Below are 26,126 nucleotides of genomic sequence, written 5' to 3'. Positions count from 1 at the left end.
ATTGGCCATACTAAATTGCCCATAGTGTTAGGTAAGGGGTAAATGTAGGGGTATGGGTGGGTTACGCTTTGGTGGGTCGGTGTGGACTTGTTGGGCCGAAGGGCCTGTTTCCATACTGTAATGTAATCTAATCTAATATTATATATATAAAATCATTGAAAGGTGTGAGGAGAATATGAGAAAATAAAAAAGGCTATTTTCAGTCCTACAATTTGGTACCAGGAGTACATAGACAATGGTTCTGAAATGTAAGAAAGAAACCTGTTGGACTTATATCGCGTTTAATAGAATTTAAATAGAGCAACTTCGATAGATGGATGAGAGCACTGAAGATAGAAACAACTTCTGAGGCTCGTAGAGATACTATCCTACTGGAAGAGTTTATAAACGAATTGCCTGCAGTGATAAGAACTCAAGATGAGGAACAGAGAGTTAAACAGTGAGAAGAGCTGCAGAGATGGCGGATGCATACACATTGGCTCATAAAAAGAAATCTAGCTCCCGACAGCAATTTCATTCTGTTAGGGAGAAGGATTGGGAAAGAGGGAGATCCTTCAATGAAGGATTAAACATAGGTCACACTGGGAACAGTTTGAGCACAGGTGAAAAAAGTAAGCCAAGAGGCTGGAAAAGAGGCGAAAGACTTCAGGTGTTTTCACTGCAAATAAGGTGGGACACACAACGTCATATTGCTGCTGGTTTAAGAAGGGCGCTGGGAAAAAGAAGCTGGTAAAACTGGCAAAACCATTGGGATGAGTGAAGGTAGGAAAGAAATCCCAGGAGAAGTGGTGGAACTGCAGGACGGTGCACAGCGTAATTGGGGATGAGTAGTGAGATGGTGCCTGATGTCGACAAAGACTTCACCTTTTGTGAGTAAGATTTACTGAGGTGGAACAGGGAGAGAAGGGAAAGAAGTTAATATACGGGAGCTAGTCAGTCTCGAACAGTAAGAGCCAAAAGTATTTTCACTCCTCCTGAAATATTGCCCGATGGAGTGGTATAAACAGAGAGAGATTCAGTGCTCCCCTGTATAAGGGAAGGCTCGAAACTCGAATCAAGACTGGGGAGGTGACAGTAGGAGTGATTGAAGGAGCGGCTATTCCAGGAAACGGTACAGCCAGATCAAAGGTGGGAACGATGCCCGTTGTAGTGGAGAGGAGAAAGGAAAACCAGGGAACCCCGTGCTGTTCCTGTCCTGGGGGGTTTGACGGGGGGACAGTGTAGGGAGAGCTTTACTCTGTATCTAACCCCGTGCTGTCCTGTCCCAAGGGTTGGGGGGGGACAGTGAAGAAGGAGCTTTACTCTGTATCTAACCTCGTGCTGTCCCTGTCCCTGAGATGGGGGGGAGGGACAGTGTAGAGGGAGCTTAACTCTGTATCTAACCCCTTGCTGTCCCTGTCCTGGGAGTGTTTGATGGGGGGATAGTGTAGAGAGAGCTTTACTCTGTATCTAACCTCGTACTGTCCCTGTCCCAAGGGTTGGGGGGGGACAGTGTAGAGAAAGCTTTACTCTGCATCTAACCTCGTGCTGTCTCTGTCACTGGGAGTGTTTGATGGGGGGATAGTGTAGAGGGAGCTTTGCTCCGTATCTAACCCCGTGCTGTCCCTGTCCTGGGAGTGTTTGATGGGGGAATAGTGTAGAGGGAGCTTTACTCCGTATCTAACCCCGTGCTGTCCCTGTCCCTGGGAGTGTTTGATGGGAGGACAGTGCAGAGGCAGCTTTACTGTGTATCTAACCCAGTACTGTCCCTGTACTTGGGAATGTTTGGGGGGGGGGGACAGTGCAGAGGGAGCTTTACTCTGTATCTAACCTTGTGCGGTCCATGTCCCTGGGATGGGGGGGGAACAGTGTAGAGGGAGCTTTACTCTGTATCTAACCCCTTGCTGTCCCTGTCCTGGGAGTGTTTGATGGGGGGACAGAGTAGAGGGAGCTTTACTCTGTATCTAACCTCGTACTGTCCCTGTCCCAAGGGTTGGGGGGGGACAGTGTAGAGGAAGCTTTACTCTGCATCTAACCTCGTGCTGTCCCTGTCACTGGGAGTGTTTGATGGGGGGATAGTGTAGAGGGAGCTTTACTCTGTATCTAACCCTGTGCTGTCCCTGGGAGTGTTTGATGGGGGAATAGTGTAGAGGGAGCTTTACTCCGTATCTAACCCCGTGCTGTCCCTGTCCCTGCGAGTGTTTGATGGGGGGACCGTGCAGAGGAAGCTTTACTCTGTATCTAACCCCGTGCTGTCCCTGTCCCTGGGAGTGTTTGATGGGGGGACAGTGTAGAGGGAGCTTTACTCTGTATCTAACCCCGTGATGTCCCTATACCTGGGAATGTTTGGGGGGGGGACAGTGCAGAGAGAGCTTTACTCTGTATCTAACCTCGTGGTGTCCCTGTCCCTGGGAGAGTTTGATGAGGGGACAGTGTAGAGGCAGCTTTACTCTGTATCTAACCCCGTGCTGTTCCTGTCCCGGGGAGTGTTCGATTGGGGGACAGTGCAGAGAGAGCTTTACTCTGTACCTAACCCTGTGCTGTCCCTGTCCCTGGGAATGTTTGAAGGGGGGGAATAGTGTAGAGGGAGCTTTACCCTGTATCTAACCCCGTGCTGTCCCTGTCCCTGTCCCTGGGAGTGTTTGATGAGGGACAGTGTAGAGGGAGCTTTACACTGTATCTAACCCCGTGCTGTCCCTGTCCCTGGGAGTGTTTGATGGGGGACAGTGTAGAGGGAGCTTTACACTGTATCTAACCCTGTGCTGTTCCTGTCCCTGTCCCTGGGAGTGTTTGATGGGGGACAGTGTAGAGGGAGCTTTACTCTGTATCGAACCCCGTGCTGTCCCTGTCCCTGGGCGTGTTTGATGGGGGGACAGTGTAGAGGGAGCTTCACTCTGTATCTAACCCCGTGCTGTCCCTGTCCCTGGGAGTGTTTGATGGGGGGGACAGTGTAGAGGGAGCTTTACTCTGTATCTAACCCCGTGCTGTCTTTGTCCCTGGGAGTGTTTGAAGGTGGGGACAGTGTAGAGGGAGCTTCACTCTGTATCTAACCCCGTGCTGTCCCTGTCCCTGGGAGTGTTTGAAGGTGGGGACAGTGTAGAGGGAGCTTTACTCTGTATCTAACCCCGTGCTGTCCCTGTCCCTGGGAGTGTTTGATGGGGGGGACAGTGTAGAGGGAGCTTTACTCTGTATCTAACCCCGTGCTGTCCCTGTCCCTGGGAGTGTTTGATGGGGGGACAGTGTAGAGGGAGCTTTACTCTGTATCTAACCCCGTGCTGTCCCTGTCCCTGGGAGTGTTTGATGGGAGGACAGTGTAGAGGGAGCTTTACTCTGTATCTAACCCCGTGCTGTCCCTGTCCCTGGGAGTGTTTGATGGGGGACAGTGTAGAGAGAGCTTTACTCTGTATCTAACCCCGTGCTGTCCCTGTCCCTGGGAGTGTTTGATGGGAGGGAGACAGTGCAGAGGGAGCTTTACTCTGTATCTCACCCCGTGCTGTCCCTGTCCCTGGGAGTGTTTGATGGGCGGGGACAATGTAGAGGGAGCTTCACTCTGTATCTAACCCCGTGCTGTCCCTGTCCCTGTCCCTGGGAGTGTTTGATGGGTGGGGACAGTGTAGAGGGAGCTTTACTCTGTATCTAACCCCGTGCTGTCCCTGTCCCTGGGCGTGTTTGATGGGGGGACAGTGTAGAGGGAGCTTCACTCTGTATCTAACCCCGTGCTGTCCCTGTCCCTGGGAGTGTTTGATGGGGGGACAGTGCAGAGGAAGCTTCACTCTGTATTTCCTGCCTTGCTGTTTGTTTACTCTCGGGGCTGATAGTCCCTGGACATGAATGAGACCAGAAGCAAAAACGATGAGAGAAATACTGCAGACCAAGGCTGAAGAACAAACAGCAGAATTTCAGGTATATGTGACCGGAAATGAGAAAGAAAATAGAATTGATCGCAACTGAAATGAAGGAATATGTAGATAAATTGTGTCAAGGATATGGCAAAATGGGCATTTGGTAACCTTTCTGGGGATGAGATTGGGCAGAGATGAATTCATGAGAAACTGTTCCTTTCGTCATCACACACACACACTCCCTCTAAACTGTCAATCCTTCCCACCCACACCACCCTCCTCATCCCACGGACAGGGACAGCACAGGACACTCCCAGGACAGGGACAGCACAGAGTTAGATACAGAGTAAAGCTCCCTCTACACTGTCCCCCCATCAGACACTCCCAGGGACAGGGACAGCACGGGGTCAGATACAGAGTAAAGCTCCCTTGACACTGTCCCACCAGCTCAGGGACAGGGACAGCACAGGGTTAGATTCAGAGTAAAGCTCCCTCTACACTGTCCCCCCATCAAACACACCCAGAGACAGTGACAGCACGGGGTTAGATACAGAGTGAAGCTCTCTCTACACTGTCCCCCCCCATCAAACACTCCCAGGGACAGGGACAGCACGCGGTTAGATACAGAGTAAAGCTCCCTCTGCACTGTCCCCCCATCAAACACTCCCAGGAACAGGGACAGCACGGGGTTAGATACAGAGTAAAGCTCCCTCTGCACTGTTCCCCCCATCAGACACTCCCAAGGACAGGGACAGCACGGGGTCAGATACAGAGTGAAGCTCCCTCTACACTGTCCCCCCATCAAACACACCCAGAGACAGTGACAGCACGGGGTTAGATACAGAGTGAAGCTCTCTCTACACTGTCCCCCCCCATCAAACACTCCCAGGGACAGGGACAGCACGGGGTTAGATACAGAGTAAAGCTCCCTCTGCACTGTTCCCCCCATCAGACACTCCCAAGGACAGGGACAGCACGGGGTTAGATACAGAGTGAAGCTCCCTCTACACTGTCCCCCCCCATCAAACACTCCCAGGGACAGCACGGGGTTAGATACAGAGTAAAGCTCCCTCTACACTGTCACCCCCCATCAAACACTCCCAGGGACAGGGACAGCACGGGGTTAGATACAGAGCAAAGCTCCCTTGACACTGTCCCCCATTAAACACTCCCAGGGACAGGAACAGCACGGGGTTAGATACAGAGTAAAGCTCCCTCTACACTGTTCCCCCATCAAACACTCCCAGGGACAGGGACAGCATGGGGTTAGATACAGAGTGAAGCTCCCTCTACACTGTCCCCCCCCCATCAAACACTCCCAGGGACAGCACGGGGTTAGATACAGAGTAAGGCTACCTCTACACTGTCCCCCCCATCAAACACTCCCAGGGACAGCGCGGGGTTAGATACAGAGTAAAGCTCCCTCTACACTGTCTCCTATCAAACACTCCCAGGGACAGGGGCAGCACGGGGTTAGATACAGAGTAAAGTTCCCTCGACACTGTCCCCCCGTCAAACCCCCCAGGACAGGAACAGCACGGGGTTCCCTGGTTTTCCTTTCTCCTCTCCACTACAACGGGCATCGTTCCCACCTTTGATCTGGCTGTACCGTTTCCTGGAATAGCCGCTCCTTCAATCACTCCTACTGTCACCTCCCCAGTCTTGATTCGAGTTTCGAGCCTTCCCTTATACAGGGGAGCACTGAATCTCTCTCTGTTTATACCACTCCATCGGGCAATATTTCAGGAGGAGTGAAAATACTTTTGGCTCTTACTGTTCGAGACTGACTAGCTCCCGTATATTAACTTCTTTCCCTTCTCTCCCTGTTCCACCTCAGTAAATCTTACTCACAAAAGGTGAAGTCTTTGTCGACATCAGGCACCATCTCACTACTCATCCCCAATTACGCTGTGCACCGTCCTGCAGTTCCACCACTTCTCCTGGGATTTCTTTCCTACCTTCACTCATCCCAATGGTTTTGCCAGTTTTACCAGCTTCTTTTTCCCAGCGCCCTTCTTAAACCAGCAGCAATATGACATTGTGTGTCCCACCTTATTTGCAGTGAAAACACCTGAAGTCTTTCGCCTCTTTTCCAGCCTCTTGGCTTACTTTTTTCACCTGTGCTCAAACTGTTCCCAGTGTGACCTATGTTTAATCCTTCATTGAAGGATCTCCCTCTTTCCCAATCCTTCTCCCTAACAGAATGAAATTGCTGTCGGGAGCTAGATTTCTTTTTATGTGCCAATGTGTATGCATCCGCCATCTCTGCAGCTCTTCTCACTGTTTAAACTCTCTGTTCCTCATCTTGAGTTCTTATCACTGCAGGCAATTCGTTTATAAACTCTTCCAGTAGGATAGTATCTCTACGAGCCTCAGAAGTTGTTTCTATCTTCAGTGCTCTCATCCATCTATCGAAGTTGCTCTATTTAAATTCTATTAAACGCGATATAAGTCCAACAGGTTTCTTTCTTACATTTCAGAACCATTGTCTATGTACTCCTGGTACCAAATTGTAGGACTGAAAATAGCCTTTTTTATTTTCTCATATTCTCCTCACACCTTTCAATGATTTTATATATATAATATTAGATTAGATTACATTACAGTATGGAAACAGGCCCTTCGGCCCAACAAGTCCACACCGACCCACCAAAGCGTAACCCACCCATACCCCTACATTTACCCCTTACCTAACACTATGGGCAATTTAGCATGGCCAATTCACCTGACCTGCACATCTTTGGACTGTGGGAGGAAACCGGAGCACCCGGAGGAAACCCACGCAGACACGGGGAGAACGTGCAAACTCCACACAGTCAGTCGCCTGAGGCGGGAATTGAACCCGGGTCTCTGGCGCTGTGAGGCAGCAGTGCTAACCACTGTGCCACCCTGCCCCACCACTCAACAAGGCAGCATCCAAGGAGCAGGGGAAATCGACGTTTCGGGCATGAGCCCTTCTTCAGGAAAATTTTCGAGGAGAAAGTGAGGACTGCAAACGCTGGAGATCAGAGCTGGAAAATGTGTTGCTGGAAAAGCGCAGCAGGTCAAGCAGCATCCAAGGAGCAGGACTCATGCCCGAAACACCAATTCTCCTGCTCCTTGGATGCTGCCTGACCTGCTGCGCTTTTCCAGCAACACATTTTCCAGCTCTGATCCCCAGCATCTGCAGTCCTCACTTTCTCCCTTTTGTGCCATCTCCTCACCTCTTCAATATGCCGAAAATCTATCTACCTCTCTTTGAATAGTTTTAATAACCTCGCCTCCACAACTCACTGAGATAGAGAGTTCCAGACATTCACAACACTCTGGGTATGGTAATTCTTATTTATGTCAGCGTTACATTAGAGTATAGTGGGCAATTTTGGGCTTCATACTTCAGGAAAGATGTACCAGCCCTGGAGAGTGGGTCCAGAGGAGGTTGGCGGCAATGATCCCTATACTCGATGGAGTTCAGAAAGATGAGGGAGGACCTAATAGAAACTTACAGAATACTGCACGACATGGACAGAATGGATGTTAGGAAGATGTTTCCGTTGGCAGGAGAGGTGTAGACCGGAGGCACAGCCTTAGAGTAAAAGGAAGACCTTTTAGAATGGAGATGAGGAGAAATTTCTTCAGCCAGAGAGTGATGAGTCTGTGGAATTCACTGTCACCGAAGGTGGGGGAAGGCCAAGTCACTGAGTATATTTAAAACAGAAATAGATACGTTCTTGATTGTCAAGCGGGTCAAGGTTTATGGGGAGAAAGCAAGACAATGGGGTTGAGAAACCTATCAGCCATAATTGAATAGTAGAGCAGACCCGATGGGCCAAATGGCCTTATTTCTGCTCCTTTGTCTTACCGTCTCATGAGGATTCACAAACTACAATCTCAACACATTCCTGAAGAAGGGCTTATGCCCGAAACGTCGATTCTCCTGTTCCCTGGATGCTGCCTGACCTGCTGCGCTTTTCCAGCAACACATTTTCAGCTCTGATCTCCAGCATCTGCAGACCTCACTTTCTCCTACAATCTCAACACAGCCAGTCGACCCATTCGTTAGCAATTTTCAGATAGTTCATTGACTTTGTTAAGAAGAAGGAGTTTACGTTAATGATATATTAGTTAATTGAGAAAAAGACGCATATGACCTTGACAACTGATACCAGAGAGCAAAGGGTTTGTGGGCACAGAATGTATCAGTCTTGTTCAAGTGTTGGATCGAGGTGCAAGAGAATTCTTTCCTGGATCTTCCTGCTTTTCCTCTGGTCCATTTTCCATCTGGAAAAAGATGACTCCCTGACAGAGTAGACACCTACACAGACTGCCAGGGCTGAGGATGACCACCTGATTCTGAACACTTACCGATATACCCTCGTTCTAGTGGCGGGTAGCTTATGCAGTGTTAAGCACCCATTTGAACCCTCCCAGCCAATGGGCATGGGACATGATGTTCTTGACCATAGGGTTCCTCTGCTCCTGGGCCTGGCCAAACTGGCCATCAACAGGTCCAGGCAGCGGGCCGTGGAGGGGGTCGTTAGGGCCGACTGCCTGCCCCTCTTCTGCGGTTACGTTAGGGCCCGGTTGTCTCTGGAAAAGGAGCACACGGTGTCCACCAACACCCTGGAGTTGTTCAGGGAGAGGTGGGCGCCGCAGGGAGTGGAGTGCATTATTTCTCCCTCCAACTCTATTTTGATTTAGTCCCTACCCTCCCCCTTCACTGTTTTGATCACTCAAGCGTTGCACTGCTTGTCACTGATCACTCGGGTGTTTTCCTACCTTCCTGGTGGTGGGAATTTGAATAAAGATTCGTGCACCTTGTGTCTCTCACTGTGTCTCACACCTACACACACACACGCACCATGGGGGCTGGGGAAAAAAATAAGCACTACCACAGTTAGGCGGGAGGCTGGGGGTTAAAAAAAAGAAAATAAAATAAAAAGATAATAGGGTTCTAGATAAATCTTCCTTGTCAGTTCAATGGAATATGATGACCTCTGTGATTCCTGCTCCCTTTCTTATACTGGAGATTTGTTCACCTCTGTCGAAGGTTGCACGACTGTAACGTGTCTCATGTTAAGTTGAGGTGTTACCATGTCTGATGATACACAGGAAATATGAAATACAAAACACAAAAATAAAGAGGTTTTTACTTTCTAACTCACTGATTTCTGACAACTAATTGTGACCGACCTAGCCACGTCTAAAATACAAGTTTGATTCTCTAACATATTGATAATATACAGCAAATAGCATACACCGTGTGGGCGGCACAGTGGTTAGCACTGCTGCCTCACAGCGCCAGAGACCCAGGTTCAATTCCTGCCTCAGGCGACTGACTGTGTGGAGTTTGCACGTTCTCCCCGTGTCAGTGTGGGTTTCCTCCGGGTGCTCCGGTTTCCTCCCATAGTCCAAAGATGTGCAGTTCAGGTGAATCGGCCATGCTAAATTGCCCGCAATGTTCGGTAAGGGGTAAATGTAGGGGTATGGGTGGGTTGCACTTCGGCGGGTCGGTGTGGGCTTGTTGGGCCGAAGGGCCTTTTTCCACACTGTAATCTAATCTAAAAAAGCTACAGGGACAGTTACTATGAAGCTTTCCATTTCTCCTAAGCACAAAGCCAATCCCCTCAACCATGGGGCTGGATTGACATAATGCATCAAGTCATATCAGGTCCTTCGAGTTTCTGAATTCCTTCTTCTGTCTCATTGTGCTGCTGGGATTTATTTTCTGAGGTATTGGTCAATGGAGAGAATTGGGTCTCATTCTGAATGGAGATTTTCTGTGAGGTTCGACTAAGAGTGACTTCCTATGAAATTGTCACGGTGTACTGGAGGCAGGAGGCTGATTTCCAAATGGTGCACAGGTATCCCCAGTTTTTCATTCCCCTGGCATACTTATGAGGCAGAGGGTCCCTAGCTGGAGATACACGTACTGTGTGTTATTATTCCCTCTATTTCTGAACATTCATAATTGAATTTATAATGTTAAAACAGCACAAGGAAAGCATTCCTCTCTCTGAGCAAAATGCAGTAAACTGGTAATATTTCATATCTTGCACCAATGTATAATTGTTTGTGGGTGTGGGAGAAAGTGAGGACTGCAGATGTTGGGGATCAGAGCTTAAAAATGTGTTGCTGGAAAAGCGCAGCAGGTCAGGCAGCATCCAAGGATCAGGAGAGTCGACGTTTCGGGCATGAGCCCTTCCTCAGGAATGAGGAGGGTGTGCCAAGCAGGCTAAGATAAAAGGTAGGGAGGAGGGGGTTGGGGGAGGGGCATTGGAAATGCGATAGGTGGAAGGAGATGAGGGTGAGGGTGATAGGCCGGAGAAGGGGTGGGGGCGGAGAGGTCAGGAAGAAGATTGCAGGTCAAGAGGGTGGTGCTGAGTCCGAGGGTTGGGACTGAGACAAGGTAGGGGGAGGGGAAATGAGGAAGCTGGAGAAATCTGCATTCATCCCTTGTGGTTGGAGGGTTCCTAGGTGGAAGATGAGGCACTTTTCCTCCAGGCGTCGTGTTGTTGTGGTCTGGCGATGGAGGAGGCCAAGGACCTGCATGTCCTTGGCGGAGTGGGAGGGGGAGTTGAAGTGTTGAGCCACTGGGTGGTTGGTGCGGGTGTCCCAGAGGTGTTCTCTGAAACGTTCCGCAAGTAGGCGGCCTGTCTCCCCAATAAAGAGGAGGCCACATCTGGTGCAGCGGATGGCCTCTTCTCCATTTGTGGGCATCTCTTCGTCGAAACAGAGGCGTTAGGGGCAGGAGTCGGTCATTAAAACTCCTCAAGTCTTCTCCACCATTCAATGTGATCATGGCTGATCATCCAACATTAATCCCATGCTCCCCATATCCCTTGATCCCCTTTAGAGCTATACCTATCTCCTTGAAAACACATGATGTTTTAGCCTTAATCACTCTCTGTCGTTGTGACTTGTACAGATTCACCACTCTGGGTAAAGAAACGTCTGGCCACCTCAGTCCTAAGAAGTTCACTCCTTATCCTTAAACTCAGACCTCAGTCGAGGTGTTCGGGAACTCTTGCCAGGTTCTTTCTGCTCTGCTTCTGGTCCATCTTCCATCTGGAGAAGACAAGTTCCTGAGGAGATTCTCAGCACTTCCTGACATACCCTGTTTTCAGGACCTGGTAATGTACTCTGTGTTAAAAACCTATTTGAATCCTGCCAGTAAATGGCCAAGGGACATAGAATCCCCACAATGTGGAAGTAGGCCCTTCGGCCCAACAAGTCCACACCAACCCTCCGAAGAGCAACCCACACAGTCCCACCCACATCCTCCTACCCCCGACAAGCTTGCATTTCCTGTAACTAATCCATCCTAACCTATACATCTCTGAATATAATGGGGAGCTTCCCACGGCTAACCTGCACATCCCGGGACACTATGGGACAATTTCCCCACGGCCAATCCACCCTAACCTGTACATCCCTGGGCACTACAGGACAATTTCCCCACAGCCCATCCACCCTAACCTGCACATCCCTGGGCACTACGGGACAATTTCCCCACAGCCAATCCACCCTAACCTGTACATCCCTGGGCACTACAGGACAATTTCCCCACAGCCCATCCACCCTAACCTGCACATCCCTGGGCACTACAGGACAATTTCCCCACAGCCAATCCACCCTAACCTGCACATCCCTGGGCACTACAGGACAATTTCCCCACGGCCCATCCACCCTAACCTGCATATCCCTGGGCACTACAGGACAATTTCCCCATGGCCAATCCACCCTAACCTGCACATCCCTGGGCACAATGGGACAATTTAGCATGGCCAATCCACCCTAACTTGTAGATCCCTGGGCACTACAGGACAATTCCCCACGGCCGACCCACCCTAACCTGCACATCCCTGGGCACTTCGGGACAATTTCCCCACTGCCAATCCACCCTAATCTGTACACCCCTGGGCACAATGGGACAACCCACCCTAACCTGCACATCCCTGGGCACTACGGGACAATTTCCCCACAGCCAATCCACCCTAACCTGCACACCCCTGGGCACTACGGGACAATTTCCCACGGTTAATCCACCCTAACCTGCACTTCCCTGGGCAATACGGGACAATTTCCCACGGCCAACCACCCTAACCTGTACATCCCTGGGCACTACGGGACAATTTCCCACGGCTAATCCACCCTAACCTGCACATCCCTGGGTACTACGGGACAATTTCCCATGGCCAACCCACCCTAACCTGCACATCCTTGGGTACTACGGGACAATTTCCCACGGTCAATCCACCCTGACCTGCACATCTTTGGTCTGTGGGAGGAAACCGGAGCACCTGGAGGAAACTCCACACAGACAGTTGCCCGAGGCTGGAATCGAACCCTGGTCCCTGGCGCTGTGAGGCAGCAGGGCTAACCACTGTGCCACCATGCTGTCCCAATCTATTCAGGTCAGGACGACTATTGTCTAAACAGGACACCATCAGGTTTAAGAAAGCATTTGTCTCCTTATATAAGTAATGAGAAATTGGCATCAGAGGCTGTTCAGAGAGAAGGTTTTCTCCATTGATCCTGGGAATGGAAGGATTTCCTTTTGGGGAGAGGTTGAGTGGGTTGAGCTTGTACTCACTGGAGTTTAGAAGAATGAGAGGAGAGGTTATTGAAACATAACAGATTCTTATTGGAATTAACAGGGTAGATGTGGAAAGACTGTTTCCCCTTTGTGAGAGAGTCTAGGACCAGAGTGCATCATCTCAGAGTAAGAAATCACCCAATTGGGACAGAGCTGAGGAGGAATTTCCTCTCTCAGAGAGTACCACAGAGGACCATTGAGGCTGGGTTATTCAGTGTCTTCAAGGCTGAGCCATCAAGAGTTCTGATCAGAAAAAATATCCAGGGTTATGGTAGAAGGCCACAAATGTGGAATTGAGGATCAGAGTGATCTCAGAGTGACTGCGCAGGCTTCTCGTTTCTTCTGGTCTTCTCCACTTGCCGCTCTTCAGTCGAAGTTGCTTTATCATTCTATCGAAGAGTTAAAATTTCATTTCCCCAGCACTGCATTGATAAGAGGGTACATAGAGCACCAGGTAAATCTTTCATACCCATCCAATGGAAGATCATGACCTTGGTCACTCTCGTGACCTTGCTCGCATTTCGACAGCTCGAGATTTGTTTCACATTTTTGAAAGCTAGCGTCTACTTTAAATGAGGTCTCATGTTCAAAGCATGAGTCTAAATTCGGAAAGGATTCTACTTTACAGGGCACCCTAAATTCAAAGCGAAGTGCTTGTAAATGTGTCTGATCGGTGTGAGGAGCATTTGGGTAAGTTTCCTGGAATCAGAGGCAGCTGCATCCCACTAGTTCTCACTGAAGGCTGTCACAATCACCCTTTTGGCATCTTCTGCCATCTCCTCAATAGCTGTCTTCAGCAAGGAATATGTTGTGGTATAAGTACCTTTCCCTGCTGTCACCTGCCGAACAAAAGGCAGGTATTTCACAGCTTTCTGCAGCTTACCCACTGGCCCTGACAGTTTGGAAAGCTCATTTTTAATGAGTCCTGCAGACACCTCCACCCCAAATGTGGACTGCACGACCAATTTGAGCTCGTCTGGTTTCTTCCTCATTCTGTTTGCCAGTCTCCGGAGGGAATTATCATCCAGCCCAAAGTCGGCGCGACATTGGGAGAGTTTTGTGACCAACGAGGTAATGTTGTAGGCTGTGGTCAGACCCGGGACTGGGGCCGCAGCAGCTACAGCTGAGTAAAAAGCATCCTTCCAGATTTCACTCAACATGACTACTTTCTTCCTGTCTATGACTTTGGAGGTGACATTGGGTAGAGAGTATGAGAAGAGACGTCTCTTGAGATCTGGAAGGCCCTGTTCCAAAACCTCAAGGAGTGCCTCGAAGTGAAATTTCTCCATGTACCAACAGGAGATCAGGAAGATTTGAGGGGATTCAATCCCGCCCTTTGTCAAATTGTCCAAGGAGGATTTGTATAATTCCCTGAGAGCTTCCTTCTGGTCATATTGTGACATGCTGCGTCGTTTCTTAGACTTCAAATCTTGATCTATCTTGTTGCGGATGAAATAAAATTTCTTCCCCCTCTCCTGAATTGCCTTAGCCAGGAACATATCGTTCTCTTTAAAGCGAGTGGTGCTGACGATTAGGAAGAGATCATATCGGTCAAACTCCACACGCTCCAAATACGTGGCAGCTTGGAAATTCGGTGTTCCAATCCCAGGAAGATCCCAGACAGCCACTCTGTCCCAGTTCGGATACTTATACTTTGTAGGTTCCATGGTTGTTTCCATTTCACCTATTCCAGCAGCTTCCGTATCAGTGTCACTGACACCCCGTAAGGCGTTAATGAAAGATGATTTCCCAGTGCCTGATTCTCCGGTCACTGCAATGTGAACCACTGTATCCTGAAACCTCTTCAATTCTGACTGTATTTCAAGAATGACTGAGTCTAATCCGCCTGTCTTAAACAAAGCCATGAATTTCCTTGCATTGGAGAAAATATGGTCACTCCCAGACTTTTTCAGATCTGACAGCATTGCCTCATCACCAGCTGGATCCAGTTGAAGATGACTCAACTTTGTCAGATTAGACTCTTCAGAGAGAGCCGTTGAAGTCTGATACTTCTCAAAGCTACGCTGCCTTCTTTGATCAACTTGTTCCTCAGCATTTGTCTCAAACATATCCTTCAATTTCGACACCCTGCTGCCAGTGGCCATGGTATATCTGAGGGTGGAAATGAAACATGAGGAGGAGTGAAACCTCAGATTTCCATCCTAAATTTATACAGCAAAAAATAGCAGGGTGAATTAGAATCCACATGGACAAATCGAAAATGTCCACAAGAGTCTGAACAATAATAAATTCATTCAAATCCATGTACTAAGTACACTGCTGAGGGTTAAAGCATCTAACGCACTGTGACCCCCGGGCACAGAGAGGGGAAAGGACAGGGTATAGAACACGCCATGACAGCTCACTCCCAGAAAAGGGACAGTGTATCTAACACACCGTGACCCCCCCCCAGGCCCAGAGGGGGGAAAGGACAGTGTATCTAACACACCTCGGTCCCAGAGAGAGAGACGGGGGAAAGGACAGTGTATCTAACACACCCCGGTCCCAGAGAGAGAGAGAGAGAGGGGGGGAAGGACAGTGTATCTAACACACCCCGGTCCCAGAGAGAGAGGGGGGGGTGGAAAGGACAGTGTATCTAACACACCCCGGTCCCAGAGAGAGAGGGGGGAAAGGACAGTGTATCTAACACACCGTGACCCCCCTGTCCCAGAGGGGGGATAGAACAGTGAATCTAACACACCGTGACCCCCCAGTCCCAGAGGGGGGAAAGGACAGTGTATCTAAAACACCGTGACGCCCCTGTCCCAGAGGGGGGAAAGGACAGTGGTATCTAACACACCATGTCCCCCCTGTCCCAGAGGGGGGAAAGGACAGTGTATCTAACACACCCCGGTCCCAGAGAGAGAGTGGGGGGAGGGAAAGGACAGTGTATCTAACACACACCGGTCCCAGAGAGACGGGTGGGGGGGGTAAGGACAGTGTATCTAACACACCCTGGTCCCAGAGAGAGAGTGGGGGAGGGAAAGGACAGTGTATCTAACACACCCCGGTCCCAGAGAGACGGGTGGGGGGGGTAAGGACAGTGTATCTAACACACCCCGGTCCCAGCGAGGGGAAAGGTCAGTGCTGAGGGAGCTCCGCACTGAGGGAGGGTCAGCGCTGAGGGAGCTCTGCACTGTGGGAGGGTCAGTGCCAAGGGAGCCCCGCACTGTGGGAGGGTCAGTGCTGAGGGAGCCCCGCACAGTGGGAGGGTCAGTGCCGAGGGAGCCCCGCACTGTGGGAGGGTCAGTGCCGAGGGAGCCCCGCACTGTGGGAGGGTCAGTGCTGAGGGAGCCCCGCACTGTGGGAGGGTCAGTGCCGAGGGAGCCCCGCACTGTGGGAGGGTCAGGGCTGAGGGAGCACCGCACTGTGGGAGGGTCAGCGCTCAGGGAGTCCCGCACTGTGGGAGGGTCAGTGCTGAGGGAGCCCCGCACTGTGGGAGGGTCAGCGCTGAGGGAGCCCCGCACTGTGGGAGGGTCAGTGCCGAGGGAGCCCCGCACTGTGGGAGGGTCAGTGCCGAGGGAGCCCCGCACTGTGGGAGGGTCAGTGCCGAGGGAGCCCCGCACTGTGGGAGGGTCAGCGCTGAGGGAGCCCCGCACTGAGGGAGGGTCAGTGCTGAGGGAGCCCCGCACTGTGGGAGGGTCAGTGCTGAGGGAGCCCTTCACTGTGGGAGGGTCAGCGCCGATGGAGTCCTGCACTGTGGGAGGGTCAGCGCTGAGGGAGCCCCACACTGCGGGAGGGTCAGCGCTGAGGGAGCCCCGCACTGTGGGAGGGTCAGTGCTGAGGCGGCCCCGCACTGTGGGAGGGTCAGTGCTGAGGGAGCCCCGCACTGTGGGAGGGTCAGTGCTGAGGGAGCCCCGCCCTGTGGGAGGGTCAGTGCTGAGGGAGCCCCGCACTGTGGGAGGGTCAGTGCCGAGGGATCCCCGCACTGTGGGAGGGTCAGCGCTGAGGGAGCCCCGCACTGAGGGAGGGTCAGTGCTGAGGGAGCCCCGCACTGTGGGAGGGTCAGTGCCGAGGGAGCCCTGCACTGTGGGAGGGTCAGTGCCGAGGGAGCCCCGCACTGTGGGAGGGTCAGCGCCGAGGGAGCCCCGCACTGTGGGAGGGTCAGCATTGAGGGAGCCCCGCACTGTGGGAGGGTCAGCGCTGAGGGAGCCCCGCACTGTGGGAGGGTCAGCGCTGAGGGAGCCCCGCACTGTGGGAGGGTCAGCGCCGAGGGAGCCCCGCACTGTGGGAGGGTCAGCACTGAGGGAGCCCCACACTGTGGTAGGGTCAGTGCTGAGGGAGCCCCGCACTGTGGGAGGGTCAGCGCCGAGGGAGCCCTTCACTGTGGGAGGGTCAGTGCTGAGGGAGCCCCGCACTGTGGGAGGGTCAGTGCTGAGGGAGCCCCGCACTGTGGGAGGGTCAGTGCTGAGGGAGCCCCGCACTGTGGGAGGGTCAGTGCCGAAGGAGCACCGCACTGTGGAGGGTCAGCGCTGAGGGAGCACTGCACTGTGGGAAGGTCACCGCTGAGGGAGCCCCGCACTGTGGGAGGGTCAGGGCTGAGGGAGCCCCGCACTGTGGGAGGGTCAGCGCTGAGGGATCCCTGCACTGTGAGAGGCTCGCTGTCATGTTAATAGCCTCTGCAATGTTTGTTGGATCAGACTGAGACATCCCAGCCCTGAATTGTAGCCATATGTACAGAGACAGCAGTAACATTGTCCCAAGTTCCAGTATGTCTGGAAGAGAGGCAGACTGAGAGATTTTCAGGGGGAGATGGTGCAGGATAAGGAATTGGAGAAGTCGTGTCTGCTTTTCCTTTCAGCCCTCGATGACCGTACCTGAGTCTCTCACACACACAGACAGAGGAGGCAGTACCTGGTGACGAGCTGGTGTAACCTGGGCTGGCAGCAAGGAGACAGGAAGATGGTCCTGGACAGATCCAGCTGGGATCAGACCCTCTCGCTCAGTCCGAGCTCTCTCCAGGAGTGAGAACGTTGGAGTCAGTCCCCAGTGAGATACCTGCATAGTCTGGGAAATGCAAGGTGTGGCTCTGTCGAAAGATGCCACGTACTCACTGCACTCAGTTTCGTTTTCTCCGAATTGAGTCTGATCCACAGATTCTGGGAAATCACGTGACTGTCCCACTGCTCTCCCAGTGCATGGAATACATGAACCACATTGGATTGGACAGTCTGATAGAGAGCCTGGATTGACCCCCATCCTCTCCCACTGAGCTCGACAGTCTGTCAGCAATTCATCTCCACCCCCTCTCCCTGTTCCTTCCGATACAGCCGCTCTGATGGGATTCGTTTGCAGGTGACACCAAAATTGGAGGTGTAGTGGACAGCGAAGAGGGTTACCCTCAGATTACAACAGGATCTGGACCAGATGGGCCAATGGGCTGAGAAGTGGCAGATGGAGTTTAATTCAGATCAATGCGAGGTGCTGCATTTTGGGAAAGCAAATCTTAGCAGGACTTATACACTTAATGGTAAGGTCCTGGGGAGTGTTGCTGAACAAAGAGACCTTGGAGTGCAGGTTCATAGCTCCTTGAAAGTGGAGTTGCAGGTAGATAGGATAGTGAAGAAGGCGTTTGGTAGGCTTTCCTTTATTGGTCAGAGTATTGAGTACTGATGGAGGGCTTTTGCCTGAAGCGTCAATTCTCCTGCTCAGATGCTGCCTGACCTGCTGTGCTTTTCCAGCACCACTCTAATCTAGATTGTAATCTCCAGCATCTGCAGTCCTTGCTTTTACCTACAGGAGTTGGGAGATCACGTTGTGGCTGTACAGGACATTGGTTAGGCCACTGTTGGAATATTGTGTGCAATTCTGGTCTCCTTCCTATCGGAAAGATGTTGTGAAACTTGAAAGGGTTCAGAAAAGATTTACAAGGATGTTGCCAGGGTAAATAAACAAGGTATTTTCCTCCTGGGGTGGGGGAGTCCAGAACTAGAGGGTTTGGGGTGAGAACGGAAAGCTATGAAAGAGACCTAAGGGGTAACTTTTTCACACAGTGGGTGGTACGTGTATGGAATGAGCTGCCAGAGGATGTGGTGGAGGCTGGTACAATTACAACATTTAAGAGGCATCTGTGGATGGGGACATGGATAGGAAATGTTTAGAGGGATATAGTCCAAACGCTGGCAAATGGGACTAGATTAGGTTAGGACATCTAGTTGGACTGAAGGGTCTGTTTCTGTGCTGTACAGCTCTATGACTCTACTCCAGTGGGGACAGGTAAAGCTGTTCAAACATTAAGTTTTCATAGAATCACTGCAGTGCCGAAGCTGGCTGTTCTACCCAACAAGTTCACACTGACCCCCTGAAGATTATCCCACCCAGGCCCATTCCCCTTCCCTACATTCATCCCCGAATGATGCACCTAACCCACACTACAGGCAACTTAGCATGGCTAATTCACCTAACATGTACATCTTTGGCCTGTGGGAGGAAACCGGAGCACACGGAGGAAACCCACGCAGACACAGTCAGTCACCTGAGGTGGGAATTGAACCCGGGTCTCTGGTGCTGTGAGGCCGCAGTGCTAACCATTGTGCCACCGTGCTTCTCCACGCTTGAAAGTGTTGTTTTTGTATAGAGTTACATTCTGTGTCACTGACTGTGACCTCTTGGACTGTGACCTTTTCCTGATTCACACCAAGGTAACAGGAAACTAATAATGTAGAAACAGAGCAAGGAGTCTGCAGACTCCTAAAGGCACCATTTACTAGACAACAGCCCTCTCAACAAACCCCGATCTATCTCCTCAGGATTTTACTCTGCACACCCCTCACTGGCTCTGACACTCTCTCTCTCACTCTCTCTCTGGGATCTTCCTCTGCATACCCCTCACTGGCTCTGACACTCTCTCTCTCTCTCTCTCTCTCTGGGATCTTCCTCTGCACACCCCTCACTGGCTCTGACACTCTCTCTCTCACTCTCTCTCTGGGATCTTCCTCTGCACACCCCTCACTGGCTCTGACACTCTCTCTCACTCTCTCTGGGATCTTCCTCTGCATACCCCTCACTGGCTCTGACACTCTCTCTCTCTCTCACTCCCTCTCTGGGATCTTCCTCTGCACACCCCTCACTGGTTCTGACACACTCTCCCTCCCTCTGGGATCTTCCTCTGCACACCCCTCACTGGTTCTGACACACTCTCCCTCCCTCTGGGATCTTCCTCTGCACACCCCTCACTGACTCTGACACACTCTCCCTCTCTGTGGGATCTTCCGCTCCACACCCCTCAGTGGCTGTGACACATTCTCACTCTCTATCTTTCTGTGAGTAAGACACAGAGTAAATAATTGTCATCACACTGTTACAAGGTCAGCGCCGAGGGAGCCCCGCGCTGTGGGAGGGTCAGTGCTGAGGGAGCCCCGCACTGTGGGCAGATCAGCGCTGAGGGAGCTCCACACTGTGGGAGGGTCAGTGCTGAGGGAGCCCCGCACTGTGGGAGGGTCAGCGCCGAGGGAGCCCCGCACTGTGGGAGGGTCAGCGCCAAGGGAGCCCCGCACTGTGGGAGGGTTAGCGCCGAGGGAGCCCCGCACTGTGGGAGGGTCAGCGCCGAGGGAGTCCCGCACTGTGGGAGGGTCAGCGCTGAGGGAGCCCCGCACTGTGGGGGGGTCAGCGCCGAGGGAGCCCCGCACTGTGGGAGGGTCAGCGCTGAGGGAGCCCCGCACTGTGGGAGGGTCAGCACTGAGGGAGCCCCGCACTGTGGGAGGGTCAGTGCTGAGGGAGCCCCGCACTGTGGGAGGGTCAGCGCTGAGGGAGCCCCGCACTGTGGGAGGGTCAGCGCTGAGGGAGCCCCGCGCTGTGGGATGGTCAGCGCCGAGGGAGCCCCGCACTGTGGGAGGGTCAGTGCTGAGGGAGCCCCGCACTGTGGGAGGGTCAGTGCTGAGGGAGCCCCGCACTGTGGGAGGGTCAGTGCTGAGGGAGCCCCGCACTGTGGGAGGGTCAGTGCTGAGGGAGCCCCGCACTGTGGGAGGGTCAGTGCTGAGGGAGCCCCGCACTGTGGGAGGGTCAGCGCTGAGGGAGCCCCGCACTGTGGGAGGGTCAGCGCTGAGGGAGCCCCGCACTGTGGGAGGGTCAGCGCCGAGGGAGCCCCGCACTGTGGGAGGGTCAGTGCTGAGGGAGCCTCGCACTGTGGGAGGATCAGCGCTGAGGGAGCCCTGCACTGTGGGAGGGTCAGCGCTGTGGAAGCCCCGCACTGTGGGAGGCTCGCTGTCATGTTAATAGCCTCTGCAATGTTTGTTGGAGCAGACTGAGACATCCCAGCTCTGAATTATAGCCATAAGTACAGAGACAACAAAGCCACTGTCCGAAGTATCAGTCTGTCAGTAAGAGAGGCAGACTGAGAGATTTTCAGGGGGAGATGGTACAGGATAAGGAATTGGAGAAGTCGTGTCTGCTGTTCCTTTAAGCCCTCGCCGTACCTGAGTCTCTCACACACACAGACAGAGGAGGCAGTACCTGGTGACGAGCCGGTGTAACCTAGGCTGGCAGCAAGGAGACAGGAAGATGGTCCTGGACAGATCCAGCTGGGATCAGACCCTCTCACTCAGTCCGAGCTCTCTCCAGGAGTGAGAACGTTGGAGTCAGTCCCCAGTGAGATACCTGCATAGTCTGGGAAATGCAAGGTGTGGCTCAGTCTAAAAGTGTCACGTACTCAGACTCCAAATTGAGTCTGTCCCACAGATTCTGGGAAACCACGTGATTTTTATTTTTTTCAAAAATATACTTTATTCATAAAATGTTTTGCTGATCTGTACAATTGGTCCTGCCATACCTCTGTAAACATTCCATTTCTTGGTGTACAGAGACACAGAAATCATTCATATAGACAGGTCTGTACGATTATATATTTAACAGGGGGGTCAGCAGAGCCCCCTTACTGCGTCGGCCCCCTGTTCTTAGGCAGGCAGACATTACACGGTGGTCTTTCCCCCCGCGCCTTGGCAGAAGCTGCCCCAAGCTTCAGCGCGTCCCTCAACACATCGTGCTGGACCTTGGAATGTGCCAGTCTGCAACACTCAGTCAGGGTCAACTCCTTCAGCTGGAAGATCAACAGGTTTCGGACCGCCCAGAGAGCGTCCTTTACCGAGTTGATGATCCTCCAGGCACAGTTGATGTTCGTCTCGGTGTGCGTCCCGGGGAACAGGCCGTAGAGCACGGAGTCCCGCGTCATGGCACTGCTCGGGACGAAACACCACTGCATTCCTCTCCAGACTTCCTCTGCGTAGGCACATTCCAGAAGGAGGTAAAAACAATGACTGCGGATGCTGGAAATCAGATTCTGGATCAATGGTGCTGGAAGAGCACAGCAGTTCAGGCAGCATCGAGGAGCTTCAGCAAAATTGACGTTTCGGGCAAAAGCCCTTCATCAGGAATAAAGGCAGAGAGCCTGAAGTGTGGAGAGATAAGCTAGAGGGGGGTGGGGGTGGGGAGAGAGTAGCATAGAGTACAATGGGTGAGTGGGGGAGGAGATGAAGGTGATAGGTCAGGGAGGAGAGGGTGGAGTGGATAGGTGGAAAAGGAGCTAGGCAGGTCGGACAAGTCCGGACAAGTCAAGGGGACTGGAAGTTTGAAACTAGGATGAGGTGGGGGAAGGGGAAATGAAGCTGTTGAAGTCCACATTGATGCCCTGGGGTTGAAGTGTTCCGAGGCGGAAGATGAGGCGTTCTTCCTCCAGGCGTCTGGTGGTGAGGGAGCCCCGCACTATGGCAGGGTCAGCGCTGAGGGAGATCCGCACTGTGGGAGGGTCACTGTGGGAGGTAGTGAAATCTGTATGGATTTCACTAGGGCCTTTGATAAGGTTCCATATGGCTGGCTGCTCTGGAAGGTCAGATCACACGGAATCCAGGGGGAGGTGGCAAATTGGATACACAATTGGTTTGGTGGGAGGAAGCAGGTGGTAATGGTGGAAGGATGCTTGTCAGACTGGAGGCCTGTGACTAGTGGAGTGCCTCAGGGGTCAGTGCTGGGCCCACTACTGTTTGTTACCTATATCAGTGATTTGGATGAGAATGTACAAAGCATGATTAGTAAGTTTGGTGATGACACTAAAATCGACGGTATCGTGGACAGTGAGGAAGATTATCAGAAATTTCAGCCGGACCTTGATCAGCTGGGGAAAGTGGGCCGAGAAATGGCAAATGGAGTTTAAACCAGATGCATGTGAGAACTTGCATTTTGGAAAGTCACATCAGGGGAGGAGTTTCATGGTGAATGGTAGGGCCCTTTAAGGAGTGCAACAGTGGAACAGAGGTTCACAGTTCTCTGAAAGTGGAGCCCCAGGTAGACAGGGCAGTGAGGAAGGCTTTCGGCACACTGGCCTTCATCAGACAGGGCATTAAGTACACAAGTTGGGAAGTGATGTTGCAGTTATACAGGATGTTTGGTGAGGCCACACTTGGAGTTCAGTTATGGACACCTTACAGAACATGGCTGGTTACAGATTTCCTTCCACCATTACCCTCTGCCTTCTATCGGCAAGCCAATTCTGAATCCACCACGCGGTCAAGTCACCCTAGTTCCCAAACATATTAACCTTTTGTGTGAGCCTACCATGTGGAACCTTATCGAAAGCCTTACTAAAATCCATGTAATTAACATCCACTGCACGACCCTCATCAATCATCTCGGTTACCTCCTCTAGAAATTCAATTAAGTTAGTGAGACATGACCTGGCCAGCCCAAAGCCATGCTGACTGTCCTTATGTAGGCAATGCTTTTCCAACTGTGTGTACATCCTATCCCGAAGAATTCTCTCCACTAGCTTCCCAACCAACGATGTGAGACTCACCAGTCTATAGTTTCCTGGATTATCCCTATTTCCTTTTTTTGAACAGCATTCACAGATTCCCTACAGTGTGGAAACAGGCCCTTCGGCCCAACAAGTCCACAGCGCCCCTCCGAAGAGCAACCCACCCAAACCCATTCCCCCTACCCTATATTTACCCCTGACTAATGCGCCTAACATGCACGTATTTGGACTGTTTGAGGAAACCAGAGCACCCAGAGGAAGCCCACGCAGACGCGAGGAGAATGTGCAAACTCCACACAGGCAGTTGCCCGAGGCTGGAATTGAACCCAGGTCCCTGGCACTATGAGGCAGCAGGACTAACCACTGAGCCATCGTGTTGCCCCGGTGGCAGAAGAACTGCATCAGCTGCTCCCCAGTCCTTTGGGATCTCCCCAGTGGCTAGTGAGGATACAAAGATCTTGGTCAAGGTGCCAGCAATCTCTTCTCTTGCCTTTCTCAGTATCCTGGGATATATACCATCAGGTCCTGGGGACTTGCCTGTCTCAATACTCTTCAGGAGACCCAACATCACTTCTTTCTTGATCTTAAAATACCCTAGCACAGTAGCACACTCACACAAATCTCACTGTCCTCCATAACCTTCTCCTGGGTGAACACCAATGCAAAGTACTCATTTAGGATCTCACCCACACCCTCTGCCTCCAGGCACAAGTTCCCTCCTTTATCCTTGCGTGGTCCGACCTTCTCCCTAGTTATCCTCTTCCTTGTAATGTTGGTATAGAATGCCTTGGGATTTTACTTATCCCTTTTCCCAAGGTTATTTCATGGTCACTTCTTGCTCTCATTAATTGCTTATTGTGTTCATCAGGGGAGATGTGAATATTGAGAAATGGTGAATTTGATTTAGAGTGTCACTACTTTGGGAGACCACTGTGGAGATTAGGTGACTCCCAAGTCTTCGAGTTGTTAAAAAAATTCTTTTATCACTGTTAGGTAAAGACTTATTGAAGCTTTATATGTGAAATATGTCAAACAGCCAGATAGAGAAGTGACGAAGAGTAATATTCTGACTGACATTGTACATTCGGGTAAGATTTATATTTAACCTTCCACACAAGCAGTGACCCACCACTAGTATGGAATGTGGTCCGAAACCTGTTGATCTTGCGGCTGAAGGAGTGTTACTGCTGTCTCTGTGCATATGGCTACAATTCAGAGCTGGGATGTCTCAGTCTGATCCAACAAACATTGCAGAGGCTATTAACATGACAGCGACCCTCCCACAGTGCGGGGCTCCCACAGCGCTGACCCTCCCACAGTGAGGGGCTCCCTCGGCGCTGACCCGCCCACAGTGCGGGGCTCCCTCGGCGCTGACCCTCCCACAGTGCGGGGCTCCCTCAGCACTGACCCTCCCACAGTGCGGGGCTCCCTCAGCGCTGACCCTCCCACAGTGCGGGGCTCCCTCAGCACTGACCCTCCCAAAGTGCGGAGCTCCCTCGGCGCTGACCCTCCCACAGTGCGGGGCTCCCTCAACACTGACCCTCCCACAGTGCGGGGCTCCCTCGGCGCTGACCCTCCCACAGTGCGGGGCTCCCTCAACACTGACCCTCCCACAGTGCGGGGCTCCCTCGGCACTGACCCTCCCACAGTGCGGGGCTCCCTCGGCGCTGACCCTCCCACAGTGCGGGGCTCCCTCGGCGCTGACCCTCCCACAGTGCGGGGCTCCATCGGCGCTGACCCTCCCACAGTGCGGGGCTCCCTCAGCACTGACCCTCCCACAGTGCGGGGCTCCCTCAGCGCTGACCCTCCCACAGTGCGGGGCTCCCACAGCGCTGACCCTCCCACAGTGAGGGGCTCCCTCGGCGCTGACCCGCCCACAGTGCGGGGCTCCCTCGGCGCTGACCCTCCCACAGTGCGGGGCTCCCTCAGCACTGACCCTCCCACAGTGCGGGGCTCCCTCAGCGCTGACCCTCCCTCAGTGCGGGGCTCCCTCGGCGCTGACCCTCCCACAGTGCGGGTCTCCCTCAACACTGACCCTCCCACAGTGCGGGGCTCCCTCGGCGCTGACCCTCCCACAGTGCGGGGCTCCCTCAGCGCTGACCCTCCCACAGTCCGGGGCTCCCTCAGCGCTGACCCTCCCACAGTGCGGGGCTCCCTCGGCACTGACCCTCCCACAGTGCGGGGCTCCCTCGGCGCTGACCCTCCCACAGTGCGGGGCTCCCTCGGCGCTGACCCTCCCACAGTGCGGGGCTCCCTCGGCGCTGACCCTCTCACAGTGCGGGGCTCCCTCGGCGCTGACCCTCCCACAGTGCGGGGCTCCCTCGGCGCTGACCCTCCCACAGTGCGGGGCTCCCTCAACACTGACCCTCCCACAGGGCGGAGCTCCCTCAACACTGACCCTCCCACAGTGCGGAGCTCCCTCGGCGCTGACCCTCCCACAGTGCGGGGCTCCCTCGGCGCTGACCCTCCCACAGTGCGGGGCTCCCTCGGCGCTGACCCTCCCACAGTGCGGGGCTCCCTCAGCGCTGACCCTCCCACAGTGCGGGGCTCCCTCAGCGCTGACCCTCCCACAGTGCGGGGCTCCCTCGGTGCTGACCCTCCCACAGTGCGGGGCTCTCTCGGTGCTGACCCTCCCACAGTGCGGGGCTCCCTCAGCGCTGACCCTCCCACAGTGCGGAGCTCCCTCAGCGCTGACCCTCCCACAGTGCGGAGCTCCCTCGGCGCTGACCCTCCCACAGTACGGGGCTCCCTCAGCGCTGACCCTCCGACAGTGCGGGGCTCCCTCAGCACTGACCCTCCGACAGTGCGGGGCTCCCTCGGTGCTGACCCTCCCACAGTGCGGGGCTCCCTCAGCGCTGACCCTCCCACGGTGCGGGGCTCCCTCAGCGCTGACCCTCCGACAGTGCGGGGCTCCCTCAGCGCTGACCCTCCCACAGTGCGGGGCTCCCTCAGCGCTGACCCTCCCACGGTGCGGGGCTCCCTC

The 26,126-nt window shown here is 53.1% G+C and overlaps 1 protein-coding gene across 3 annotated transcripts; it reads right to left on the bottom strand.

Moving 5' to 3' along the window:
* Window positions 1–8,931: 8,931 nt before the first annotated feature.
* LOC122548197 (interferon-inducible GTPase 5-like) lies at window positions 8,932–20,948 on the bottom strand. Of its 3 annotated transcripts, XR_015754031.1 has the most exons (3): window positions 17,254–17,417; window positions 11,803–14,511; window positions 8,932–11,748 (listed from the first exon to the last, which is right to left on the bottom strand). XR_015754031.1 is itself a non-coding variant. In XM_043686741.2 (2 exons), exon 2 carries the CDS (start codon window positions 14,502–14,504, stop codon window positions 13,125–13,127), a length of 1,380 nt encoding a protein of 459 aa, XP_043542676.2. In that variant the 5' UTR covers window positions 14,505–14,511; window positions 20,851–20,948; the 3' UTR covers window positions 8,932–13,124. The 3 variants fall into 3 exon arrangements, 2 of the variants coding, with proteins under 2 accessions (XP_043542676.2, XP_043542675.2); XM_043686741.2 differs by lacking the exon at window positions 17,254–17,417 and adding an exon at window positions 20,851–20,948 and having other exon boundaries at window positions 8,932–14,511; XM_043686740.2 differs by having other exon boundaries at window positions 8,932–14,511.
* Between the last annotated feature and the right edge of the window lie 5,178 nt (window positions 20,949–26,126).

Source organism: Chiloscyllium plagiosum, unplaced genomic scaffold (genome assembly GCF_037043375.1).
Source record: "Chiloscyllium plagiosum isolate Xiang-an unplaced genomic scaffold, Cpla_swu_hap1 HiC_scaffold_41, whole genome shotgun sequence".
In the NCBI taxonomy this organism is placed as follows: Eukaryota; Metazoa; Chordata; class Chondrichthyes; order Orectolobiformes; family Hemiscylliidae; genus Chiloscyllium; species Chiloscyllium plagiosum.
Note: the sequence above shows the minus strand (reverse complement) of the source record. Positions and strands in the feature narration are given on the sequence as shown.